This window comes from Monodon monoceros, unplaced genomic scaffold, assembly GCF_005190385.1.
Source record: "Monodon monoceros isolate NGI ecotype Baffin Bay Population unplaced genomic scaffold, NGI_Narwhal_1 Super_Scaffold_21, whole genome shotgun sequence".
Classification (NCBI taxonomy): domain Eukaryota; kingdom Metazoa; phylum Chordata; class Mammalia; order Artiodactyla; family Monodontidae; genus Monodon; species Monodon monoceros.
Window position 1 is genome coordinate 10,896,207 of NW_021703778.1, and position 12,502 is coordinate 10,908,708.

At 44.8% G+C, this 12,502-nt stretch overlaps 1 protein-coding gene across 6 annotated transcripts in view; it reads left to right on the plus strand.

Annotated features, from left to right (window-relative positions):
- PRTFDC1 (phosphoribosyl transferase domain containing 1) overlaps nucleotides 1–12,502 on the plus strand; it is a 91,973-nt gene that overhangs the window by 2,299 nt on the left and 77,172 nt on the right. Inside the window, exons 1-2 of one of the 6 annotated variants that reach the window (XM_029239033.1) lie at nucleotides 75–152; nucleotides 6,780–6,886. In XM_029239033.1, coding sequence (XP_029094866.1) covers nucleotides 105–152; nucleotides 6,780–6,886 — 155 coding nt within the window. In that variant the 5' untranslated portion in view covers nucleotides 75–104. Of the gene's footprint in view, nucleotides 1–74; nucleotides 153–411; nucleotides 759–1,085; nucleotides 1,672–3,652; nucleotides 3,940–6,779; nucleotides 6,887–12,502 lie in introns of those variants that run through there. The other 5 variants (XM_029239039.1, XM_029239035.1, XM_029239034.1 and 2 more) reach the window with 5 other exon arrangements.

The window sequence follows — 12,502 nt, forward strand, 5'->3', positions numbered from 1 at the left end:
CCTCCCCCCCACGCCCTCCCCCCTCCCCCCCACCCCCTCCCGGCCCGTCACCATCCCGGCTTCTTCCCGCGCGCTTCTTTCCTTCCCGCTTTCCCCGGAGAAACATGGCCGGGAGCCGTGAGGAGGCGCCAGACTACGGGCGAGGCGTCGTGGTAAATGCAACTCCGGTTTCGGGGCCGAGTCGCGCGCTCCCCGCCCCTCCCTTGTTGGCACCCCCCCCTTTTAGATTAAACGCCCGAAATGCATTCGGGAGAGAGCGGGCCACGGCTTTGTTCTTCCCTCCCGACGGGATCGCTTCCATCCTCCCCCTCCCCGAGTCTGACCCCGCGCTTAACATCCCTTCACCCCGTGTCCTCAGTGTCCCCCCCCCCCCCCCCCAGGAATCCTCTACTCCCGCGTTAAGGCCGGGTGGCGCCGGCTCCCCACTCTCGCTGGCCACCGGGAGTCACCCCCGCGCGCCGGGCGGGCCTGCGAGGACCCCCGCGGGCCGCTCCTGTGGGCCTCCTTCCTCTCGCGCTCCCTCCTGACTCCTTCAGCGCGGGCTTCACGTGCTGTTTTCAGAAAGGGTACTGAGGGCGCTCCGGGGCAGCCAGGAAGTAAAGGAGCTCTAGTGGACGGAGCTTGAGCTTGGAAACCCGGGCGAGGGCTCTTTCTGTGGGGCCTCTGCGCGAGCTTGGGACACCCTAGCGCCGTCGAGCGAGCCTCTGGTTCGTCAGAAGGGAAACAGCACGCTGGGCCCGCTGAGCCAACTAGAGAGGGTGTGTACAGAGTAGCTAGTAGTGCGTCCGAATGAGAAGGTGGGGGAGGATGGGGTCCCAGGCCAAAGCCTCTTTATCCCTGGGGATCCCTCGAAGTCAGCCAGCGCCTTGTGGGTACCCATCGCTCGGTGTCCTGGAATCAAATCTGGTCTTGGCCTATGGCCGCTGGCTTCAGCTTGGTTTAGAATGGTCTCTATGAAAGGTGGTAGTTTTAACGTGTCAGGTTTAAAGTGATCTGCAGGTGCGGTGTGGGCTAACTTGCTACATTAAGAGTCTTTGTTCAGGGATCAGCCTGTAATGCACAGGTAATGTGTGTGTGTCCGGGAAGGGACTACAGGAGTAGTAACGTTCTGCTAGGAAACATCTCACAGCCTAACCGATCTGTTCAGGTTGAACCGTGTTGCCCAGTATTAATTTCAAAGCCGGGTCTTTCCTTCTTAAAGGAGGAGTTCATTTATTTATTCATTCCACTCATGTTGACTGTCCTGTTGTGTTCCAGACCGTGTTCTAGGCTCTGGGGAAACAAAAAGCCCTGTGTTGGTGGAGCTTACATTCTAGAGGGGAACACAGGCAAGCAGTAAGAAAGCAAATACACAAAGAAGATACTTTCAGAGAGTGATATGTGCAGTGAAAAGACAAGAGCAATGAGATAGAGAGTGGTTGGCGGAGGCCTGGGGATGCTGCTTTAGCTCAGGCAGAGCAGCCCCTCCGTGATATCTGAGCCAAGACCTGAAGGCTAAGCAGGAGGTAGCCACGTGAAGACTCTGAAGAAGGGTCTTCAAGACAGCTCCTGCCAAGGGCAAAGAAATCATTACATTCTGAGAAGGAATCGTGACATCCAGTTTATGCTTTAAAAAAAAAAAAAAAGGTCATTCCAGTTGCCATGGAGAGGATGGTCAGGCCTAGATTTCAGGTGAGTTGGAGGGGGATGAAAATTCAGGACAAGTTGAGTCTCTAGTGCCTGTAAAGCCTATGGGTCAGGATGCACAGGAGGCAATTTGAAACTCCTGTTTGGAATTCAGGAGGGTGATTGTTTAGATTTGGAAATTGTCAGCAAATAGAAAAATATCTGATGCTTGGCAGTGGATAGGGATGCCCAGTGAACATGGAGAAGAAATGTGAAACTATTGTTAAGGGTAGAAAGCCCCAAATGTAACAGGCCGAGTGTCTGGGAGAAGCCAGGTAAGGAGACCAAGAAGGAGTAGCAAAGTAGGAGAGAGCAGACGGGGTGGTAGGTGCCTAGGGAACAGAGTTTTGTGGAGGTGAGGATAAGAGGTCAGCAGGAGGGACAGATGCCTCAGGAAGAGCAAGTGGCATCAAGATGGAAAAGACGAAGCCATCAGAAGTGAGAATCTTTTAAACAACTATTCCATCAGTAGAATGGTTAAAATATAGTACTAGTATCTAATAATAGATAGTCTTAAAAATGAATGAGGTCAGTCGATATGACTAATGGGAACGGTAGATTGTTAAAGTCTAAAAAGCAAATGATGGAACAGTAAGTAGCCCGATCTATCACTGCTAAAAGAAGCTTTCTCAAAAGCAAGGTAATTTGGTGAAAGATGCAGGAAGGTAGTGAGAGGGTCCACCAAGGTTGGAAATAATCAAGGTATAATGGAGATCATCCCTGCATTTATGTCATTCTCTCCAGTGGAACTTGGGATAATTACATTAATATCAAGTTGGATATGGGCAGGCAAGGCAAATTCAGAATGAATTCAAGGTGCTGATGGAAGGGTCGAGAGGAAAAGGAAAGCTTAGGAGGGTAGGTATACTGGGAAAGCAGAGAGCGCTCAAGGATGGGTTGGAAAAAATCAAAGGGAAATTTTAGTACCAGTGGGTAAGGGGGCAGGTAGTAATGGCAAGTGTTTATTGAGCACTTACTATGTGGTTTTCCTGTATGATTCATTTAATCCTCACAAATCTTTGAGGTAGGGATATTATAATCCCCATTTTACAGAGGAGGAAACTGAGGCAATGATAAGCAATCGCCAAGGTCACATGATTAGCAAATGGCAGAAGCAGGAGTTGAAGCCAGCTTTCCAGCACTGTGCTACATGGGAAGCTGTGTTTCTGGAGAAGAATGTCAAAGGGGAGGCTGCTGGGACGGACAGGATGTGGCTAAGGTGGACTAGAGGCGAAGTCGTTTGAGCTAAGGTAGGTGAAGTTACTACAAGATGGAGTAGCTAGAAGGATCATCAAGGTGTGTATTGGAGTGTCCAGAAATGAGGTGGAGAAGAGAAGTCTGAGTTGGTAGAAACTTGGTGATAAAGATGGCAAGGGACATAGAGCCAGATGACTTGAGCCTAAAACGAGAAATACAGTTCATGTAAGAGAAGGGAAAATGAAGAGACTGAAGATGGCTCTTGCCTACAGATGGCTTTCAGTTTACTCGGGGAGGTAGGACATTAGTAGATTATTAACAGTAAATGGGAGCAAGTGCTAATTACCAAATCGGAGATGTAGACCCTGAGTTCGGAAACTTTGCTCAGGATAGACTGGCTACCAGTGTCCCCCCTACCACCCGCACACACACACCTCAGTTGGTATATCTTTGTTGCTTCTCAGGGAGAGAAAAGATTTCTCTACCTCTCTGGTCTTTGGGGATCAGGTTATTAGATATGGTTTACTTTTACAGAACCATTATCAAAGAAGCATAGTTAGTGCCCTACGCATGTGAGTTTGGTAGGAGTAAGGAGAAGAGAAAATCTGAAATGATTGTGCTTCTGTTATGGCATCTCCCTCCCCCTCCCCCCATGGAAACGACTTTACTAGATGTGATGAGTTTCCCCTTCCGGGTACAGAACCCCCCACAGAAGAGGAAGGCATGCAGGATACAGGATGTTATTTGGTCTGTGGAGCCCCCCTTCATTCCCCTGGTAGCAGAACCTGGGACCCTTCTTTGAGGACACAGCTTCGACTCAGTTTCTCAATGTGTGGCTCTGAGGCATCCCTCACAGTGCACCCCCTTCCCTGGCTCTGGGGCTGGACCAGTAACCCCAGCTGGGCCAGTTGACGTTCTTGTCTGGGATTCCCAGAAGCAGAACTGTGGGACGAGACTCCCTTCCTTTCTAACAGTGGACGGGTGGATGTGAACCTGAAATTGGCGGCCGCCGTGGTCACTGCCTGAAGGAGAGAGTAGGGCCCAGGCTTTGGGGCTTAGCAGCAGAGAGGAGCCAAGGTTAGCTTTTTCTTTTTTTTTTTTTTAAAGATGTTGATGCAAATACCTTTTCAAAAATTAAAAAAATTTTTCTGGTTGCTTTGGGTCTTCGTTGCTGCACGTGGGCTTTCTCTAGTTGTGGCAAGCGGGGGCTACTCTTTGTTGGGGTGCACGGGCTTCTCATTGCGGTGGCTTCCCTTGTTGCGGAGCACGGGATCTAGGCGTGCAAGCTTCAGTAGTTGTGGCGCGTGGGCTCAGTGGTTGTGGCTGGCAAGCTCTAGAGTGCAGGCTCAGTAGTTGTGGCGCACGGGGTTAGTTGCCCCGCGGCACGTGAGATCTCCCCGGACCAGGGCTCGAACTCATGTTCCCTGCATTGGCAGGCGGATTCTTAACCGCTGCGCCACCAGGGAAGTCCCCCAAGATTAGCTTTTTGTATGTGTTTCCAAACTATTTTTCTCCCTAGGGGATACAACTTGAAAAATAAGGCAAGACATATTCTAAGCAAAAAAATTTATTTCTAATGACTTAGAAAGAAGGTCTTCAGTATATCTTCCAATGGGGAAAAGAGAGTCCGAAGGAGTTCTGGGGTTTGGATGTGGTGTAAAATGGCTCAGTGTGTTTGTCACTTCCCCAGCTTGGCCATATTTTGCGTCTTTGAACAGAGAAGGCATTGTTCTGAATAAACTTAGAGCATATTATCTGTGAGACTGAAACTATTTAAAGACTTCTTGTTTTGATTTTTCAAAAAGCAGTTGAATAACATAGTTATCTGCAGTTCCTAGCAGCCTCCATTCCTTCAGGTCTAGGACACATTTACAATGCAATTTGTATGCACTATTAAGGATAAACCAGTGGTTCCCTCATTTCTAATTGTCTTTTATCTCTACAGTGAAAACTCACTATTTCAGACTCATTGGGAAACAGGCTGGTTTGGCTTATAGGATAGTTTTAGAGAAACACGTTGCTTCTACTTTGAAATGTACAGCTTTACCTAGGGTAATAAGACTTTGGCAGGTAGGTTTAAAGCACTTCTTTAAGTTAATGAACACATGTAATTTGTAAGTAAACTATTGATGTTTCAGTACATCTAACTGGTTAACATTTACTGCAGCGTTCTGTAGACCAGATACTGATGTAAGAGTTTTATGTCCATTATCTATCTTATTTAATCCTTGAAATAGCCATATGAGGTAGGCATCGGCTCCATTTTATAGATGAAAACACTGTGACCCAGAGAGGTTAAAATGCACAAGGTCCAACAGCTAGTAAATTCACCCCTGGGTGTGTTAGACTTCTAATCCATGCTCTTAATCGTTACTCCATGCTGCCTCTGAGCTACGGATAACCAGTACAGTTTTTATATTTAGGTTTGTTTTGTCATTTTATCATTCTTTTCTTTTGGGGGTGTCGTTTATTAAGCATTTATTATATACCTGGAGATGTGCTAGGAACTCTAAGTACGTTATCTGCTCTATCTTTTTATCCTCAAAACAGCCCTGTCCGTGGGTTTTATTGTGTCTTATTTAAAGGAGGGGGAAATGAATCTCAGGTGTAATTTTCCTAACATCATATTAAGTGTCAGAGCTGAGCCCTAGAACATGGGCTAGAGAATCTCTGAGATTCAGCCAGGCAGGGGGTACTACAGGATTTCCGTGGCGGGAAGAGTGGCCACTAGTTCATGCCGCTGCCTCTGGGAGGGCTGCAAGAGGTAGGGTGGGTAGTGTGTGTGGTCTGGCAGGGGAGCCAGAAAGTGCTGTGCCCTTGGGTGATCTCCCTGGGGCCTGGTGCTGGTCAGGCTTCTCGTCTGGTCTTTGTCGTGGTCTGCCAGTGCATCTTCTGGAATCTCCTCATGTTCAGCTGGCGGTTCAGGCTTTGACCAGCCGTTGTGGTGGTGATGGTGGCAGCAGACCCCAGGAGTTCTCGGTAGAAGCCAGAGTTACTCTGTGCAGATTCAACAGTTGCCACCAGCTGATTTGCTGGTCAAGGCAGAGCAGATGTGTTGCTCTTCAAATACGCAGATGGGGGCTTCCCTGGTGGTGCAGTGGTTGAGAGTCCGCCTGCCGACGCAGGGGACACGGGTTCGTGCCCCGGTCCGGGAAGATCCCACATGCCGCGGAGCGGCTGGGCCCGTGAGCCATGGCCGCTGAGCCTGCGCGTCCGGAGCCTGTGCTCCGCAACGGGAGAGGCCACAGCAGTGAGAGGCCTGTGTACCGCAAAAAACAAAACAAAAACAACTTTATTCTTAAAAAATGCTGAGAGCATCATCTGACAACACAAGGTTGCCGTAAACCTTCAATTTGTAAAAAGCATACTATCTGTAAAGCGCAGTAAAAGGTGTTCCTGTAATTACAAACATAATTTTACTTATAAATTGTATAAGTAAATTGTATATTTACATATGTGCACTCTTACAAACAGTGCTATCAGGTTAGCTGTAAGGCATTAAGTTGGTATTTTATCTTGTGATGCCAAACGTCAGGAATGGAGTTCCGTGTTCACTTCAGTAGGTCCTTCGTCAGTTTACGTGAAACAAATTACCTTGTCCCACCTGGCTTCTCATAGGTTGATGGAATATAATTTTTTAAAAAATTTATTTGGCTGTACCAGGTCTTAGTTGCAGCTTGCGGGAACTAGTTCCCTGACCCGGGATCGAAGCCAGGTCCCCTGCGTTGGGAGCACGGAGTCTTAACTGCTGGACCACCAGGGAAGTCCTATGGAATATAATTTAATGCCATATGGATTATCAGACCTAGTCTGTTTTCAATATTATTCTTTTTTTCAAAGGATGCTCTTGTTTATTTATGTTTCTTAAAATAAATTTCCAATGAAAAATATTGTAACCAAGATAATTTGATTTACAGATTATGGACGACTGGCCAGGCTACGACTTGAATTTGTTCACATACCCACAGCACTATTACGGAGATTTGGACTATGTCCTCATCCCTCATGGCATCGTTGTGGACAGGTGAGTGCTCTTTGCCGTGTAAGTTTTGTCTAGCCCTCTCCTTTGTGAATCAGACGGTACACTTGGGGACCCTGTTCTGGAATCTCTTCTATATAATGGTACACAGAAATTTTGTACTACAGAGAATTTGGAATAAAATAAATCTGTGCTTTACATGAACTAGTTCCTGGGATATCTGTTCAGGGGAAGTGGTGAGAAGGCTATACATACGGAAGATGTTACAGCACAAGTAACAGCCTCAAAATAACAATGTCCTGTACAAACTGATGAAAATGAGGGTTGGGAAAGCGTTTGTCTCACGTTTTTCACAGACTCTTAACCAGGGACAGTTAAGAGGTGACCTTTGCTTTCACAGGCCACACCCCTGAAGGCTTTTCCTGCGACTTGTATTTATCTCAAATAAGTCTTTTCTCACAGGTCGGCCAGTCTGTGCACAATTAGGTTTTCAGTGGTGATGTTTTAGAAATAGGAATATTTGCAACTTAAAAATAGCAGCACAGAACTGCTTCTCAAGTAGTGTTTCTAGTTCTTTTGGGCCCGTCGACATAGATATCCTCTGCCTCCTTCCTAGCCGATTGGCTTTTCGAAAGCCAACATTTTCTCTCCTCTTCTCAGCCCCTAAGTCACCCTCACTAGTTTTTTGGTTTTCAGAGAGCCCCTTCCAGTTCAGCCCACCACAGCCTTCAGGATTGATAGGTCCTATCCCTTTAACAAGGCTTCCTTAATGCCCCAACTCTTGCCTTTCCATGGACCTCTAATTTCTTGTACAAAGATCAAGTACTTAAGCCTTCACATTTATATGAAAAGCAAGCTTCATGGATTTCAGACTCAGAAATTGGGGCGGGAGAGGCTCTAAGAAGCAGGAGAAACTGAAACTTCGGGCTCCCCGCTCTACCCTTTTCCTTAAGCCGTTGTATTTCTGCCTCTATTTTTTTAAGCTGTTATATTCTTCTGAGTTAAAATTTAACTTGTAAAATAGATCCTCAGCCAAAGGAAAGTTTGAAAAGCACTAGATGGTCACTATTCCCAGGATATTATCTTTCCATCAGTGCCTGTCTGTAAGCAAAAGGAAATGTCATTCTCTCACTCACATTCTAAGATTTTCCATTGGATAAGATCTGCACATTGTGTATTCTCTCAAACTATAGTATATTATTAAAATAAGGTCTAGTTTGTGGTTTCTCACAGCCTCAGGTGGCCTTCCATGGTATACAAGTTTTGATCCTTGAAGGGAAAACAGGTTCTGTGATGAAATAAATGTAAGAAATTTGGCATCTCCCAACTTGCTAGACCTCCATGTTGGCAATTCATATTAAAGATACAGATTCCTGCAAGAAAGGGGAGGGGTAGGGAAGAAATCTGCTTGACTTTAGCAGTTAAAGCACCTTTTCTGTGTAGTGGGTGTCTTTGTACTCAATTCACTTCTTAATAAGTCTCAGAAGCGTTTTCTCTTCACACGAGTTTGGGAACCCCTGGTTTAAACAAATTCCTGCTTTTCTCATCTGAACATCAATTTATGACTTAAGTTAATTGCATCCTGATTTAGTACACAATTGAATCCTGGTAAGGTTACCAGTTCCCTCTACCGGAGACTTACCCAGTGAACTTGTAAAAATGCATAATCTTAAGCTTTTTGTCTAGAAATTCTGATTCAGTGGTCTGGAGTGGCATCCCAAGAATGCCCTTTCCCACCTTTAAAATGAATTTATTAAGATATAATTTACATACTACAAAACTCACCCATTGTAGGTAAATGACTCAATGATTTTGGGTACATTTTTATGGTTAGGCAACCATCACCACCATCGTTTTACAATATTTCTATCATCACCAAAAGTTTGTTGTCAGTCTCTGCTTCTACCCCCACCATCAGGCAATCACTAATCTGATTTCTTTCTCTATAAATTTGTCTTTTCTGAGCGCTTCATATAAATTAAACCATACAATATCTGATTATTGATTCATCAGTTGATGGACGTTTAGATTTCTAGTTTTTGGCTATTGTGAATAATGCTTCCATGAACATTCACGTACAAGTCTTTGTGTAGACATATCTTTTCATTTCTCTTGGAGAGGAATTCTGAGTTTCATGGTAAGTTTAAGAAACTGCCAATTATTTTCCAAAGTGGCTGCACCATTTTACATTCCCACCAGCAGTGTTTGAGGGTTCCAGTTTCTCCACATACTTGCCAACATCTAGTATTGTTTGTCCTTTTAATTATAGCCATGCTAGTGGATATATAAAGGTATTTCATTGTGGTTTAAATTTGCATTTTCCTAATGATTAGTGTGCTTGTTAGCTATTCATACATCTTCTTTGGACAGATGCCTATTTAAGTCTTTTGCTAATTTTGCAGTTGGGTTGTTTCTCTTCTTATTGAGTTGTAAGAGTTCTTTATATATTCTGGACACAAGTCCTTTATCAGACATATGATTTGCAAATATTTCCCACTAGTATGTGGCTTGTCTTTTCATTTTATTATTGATATCTTTTAAGGAGAATGTTGGGTGAAGTATTCTACAAATGTCAGCCAGATCCAGTTGGTATATGATACTGTTCCTTTCAACTATATCCTTACTGGTTTTCTGCCTTGTTGGATCTGTCAAGTACTGAGAGAGGGGTGTTGAAGTCTCTAACTGCAATAGTGGATTCATCTACTTATTACAGTTCAATAAGTTTTTTGGTACTCTGTTGTTGGGTGCAGACGCATGAAGGACTGTTAGGTCTTCCTGGAGAATTGACCTCTTTTTAATACACTAATGTCAGTCTTTATTCCTGACAGTTTCTTTGCTCTGAGGTCTGCTTTGTCTGTAATTGATACAACTACTCCAGCTTTCTTTTGATTATGTTAACATGGTACATCTTTCTCAACCCCTTTAATCTATCTGTGTCTTTATATTTAAAATGGATTTCTTGTGGACAACATATATTAGGGTGTTTTTTTGATACACTCTGACAGCCTCTGCCTTTAATTGGTGTATTTTGACAATTCACATTTAAAGTGATGATGATTGATATACTTGGTTTAATCTCTACCATATTTGTAACTATTTCCTATCCATTGCCCTTCTTTTTTTAAAATAAATTTATTTATATATTTATTTATTTTTGGCTGCGTTGGGTCTTCATTGCTGTGCACGGGGTTTCTCTCCTTGCGGCGAGCAGGGGCTACTCTTTGTTGCGGTGCGCGGGCTTCTCATTGCGGTGGCTTCTCTTGTTGCGGAGCACGGGCTCTAGGCATGTGGGCTTCAGTAGTTGTGGCACGTGGGCTCAATAGTTGTGGCTCACAGTCTCAGTAGTTGTGGAGCACGGGCTTAGTTGCTCCACGACATGTGGGATCTTCCCGGACCAGGGCTCGAACCCGTGTACCCTGCATTGGCAGGCAGATTCTTAATCGCTGCGCCACCAGGGAAGCCCCTGCCCTTGTTCTTTGTTTCTTTTTTTGTCTGCCAGTCTGTGAAAACTGTCTCCCCCACAATGTGTAGCCTCTGATGATGTGCAGTTTATTTTTCTTGTTTTCCCTTTTAAGTTTTGCTCACCAGAGTTCATGCTTGTGTCTGAATAGCTTAATCTTCAGCCTGAGATTGGGTAGAGATTATACTCAAACACCTTGAGCCAGGGAGGCCTCCACTCTTTGCTGATGAATGTGTGTGGGAGCCTGGCAAGCACATTCAAATTTCCAGCCTTTTTCAAGCCTTCCCTGGCTTTTACTTTCCACTGAGCTTTCCTGTGTCTCTGCCGTGTGGGTTTACGGGCTCCACCTTTCAGGGATATGTGGTGGCCTGGGCCCACACTAGTCTCTGCAGTGCATATGCACAGCTTCTGGTTGACTTGGGGTATGTGGAGAGTTTATTATGTGCCCCTCTCCCATGACTGTAACCTCCTGGAACTCTCTGTTAAATCTGTGACTAGTCTGCTAGGTAGTTGCTCAAACAGGACTGCAACTTCAGGATAACGGGACCCCTGGCCCTCCCTGTTCGCATGCTACCAAGATGGCCGTGTTAACTGACGGTGTTCCCCATCGGGTGAGCAGTGCCCCACCCTGCTTGACTACCCGGTTGCACAGTAGAGCAGATTGGGGGCCAGGGAGAGGGGACCATTCTCAGGTAAGAATACCACAGATCTGTGCTGTTTCTACCCAGTGTTCAGTGTTTTCATGAATAAATGATTCTCAGTTTGGTGCATGCCTTTGGTTGATTTCCAGAGCACTGAAATAGTTGCTTTTGACAGTTTTGTCTGACTTTCTACTTTCTCTTTGTGAAGAGGATGTGTTGACCTCCTCACTGCATCATGCTGGAAACAAGTGTCCCTTTTTATAGAATATCTGGCATGCTGGGGACTTTCCTGGCGGTCCAGTGGTTAAGACTTCGCCTTCCAATGCAGGGGGTTCAGGTTCGATCCCTGGTTGGGGAGCTAAGGTTCCACATGCCTCATGGCCAAAAAAACCAAAACATAAAACAGAAGCAGTATTGTAACAAATTCAATAAAGGCTTTAAAAATGGTCCACATCAAAAAAATTCTTTAAAAAAGGAATATTTGGGGGCTTCTCTGGTGGCACAGTGGTTGAGAGTCCGCCTGCCGATGCAGGGGACACGGGTTCGTGCCCTGGTCCGGGAAGATCCCACATGCTGCGGAGCGACTGGGCCCGTGAGCCATGGCCGCTGAGCCTGCATGTCCTGTGCTCCGCAACGGGAGAGGCCACAACAGTGAGAGGCCCGCGTACCACACACACACAAAAAATAATAATAATATAAAAGGAATATTTGGCATGCTGATGTACATTTCGTTGATCATATTTTGAGACACATTACATGAACCCATGGTTGTCATTTTATATGTATATGTATGCACATATACACACACAAATAAACTATAAAAATATATAAAGTATATATATTACATATTTAAAACATATGTGATATAATATTTTATTTTTTCACATCATTCACTTCATCTGTTTTAAATATAATTCAGTTTGAGGTGCCAGTGGGAATATTTTAAAAAGTGTGCCCCTTCGATCCTACCTTCATTCAAGGTTTTAGTGTTGTATGGGTGTATGGGCAATGGACTTATACATATGAAACAATGAGAAAAAATACAATGACAGTTCCACATTAGGTGTTGGATGCCAGCCCAAGGCTGCATCATGGTAGAACTTCAGGAGACACCATTCAAACTGTGATCTGTGGAGATGGTGTCCACTGAGATTGTCCGGAGCACCTCTCATAGAGGTAACGTGTTATCTTCATCAAATATAAGTCAAATATTATTCTTTCGATAGTGATTATGGTCTTGACTTTTCCTCCAGTCTCGTCTAACGTGGTCAGGTGGGTGAGTCATCCTCCATTTCCTTCTTCTCTGCTTTAAAGGGAACGTAATATCACCACATACCATCATAGCCTCGTTAAAGCGAACAGCCAGGCTTTGTAGTGATCAAATAATAGCCTTCGTGATCTTTGACATCATATTTTACACCTTAATCATTTTTTGTGATGCAGAGGAGCAAAAATGTATGATTGATGATGTGGTTATTAGAAATATGTTTTGAACACTTTCTCTTTATCCTACTTTAACAGAGCTTCTTTATCTGTAACATTCTGTCTCCCAAGCCCTTC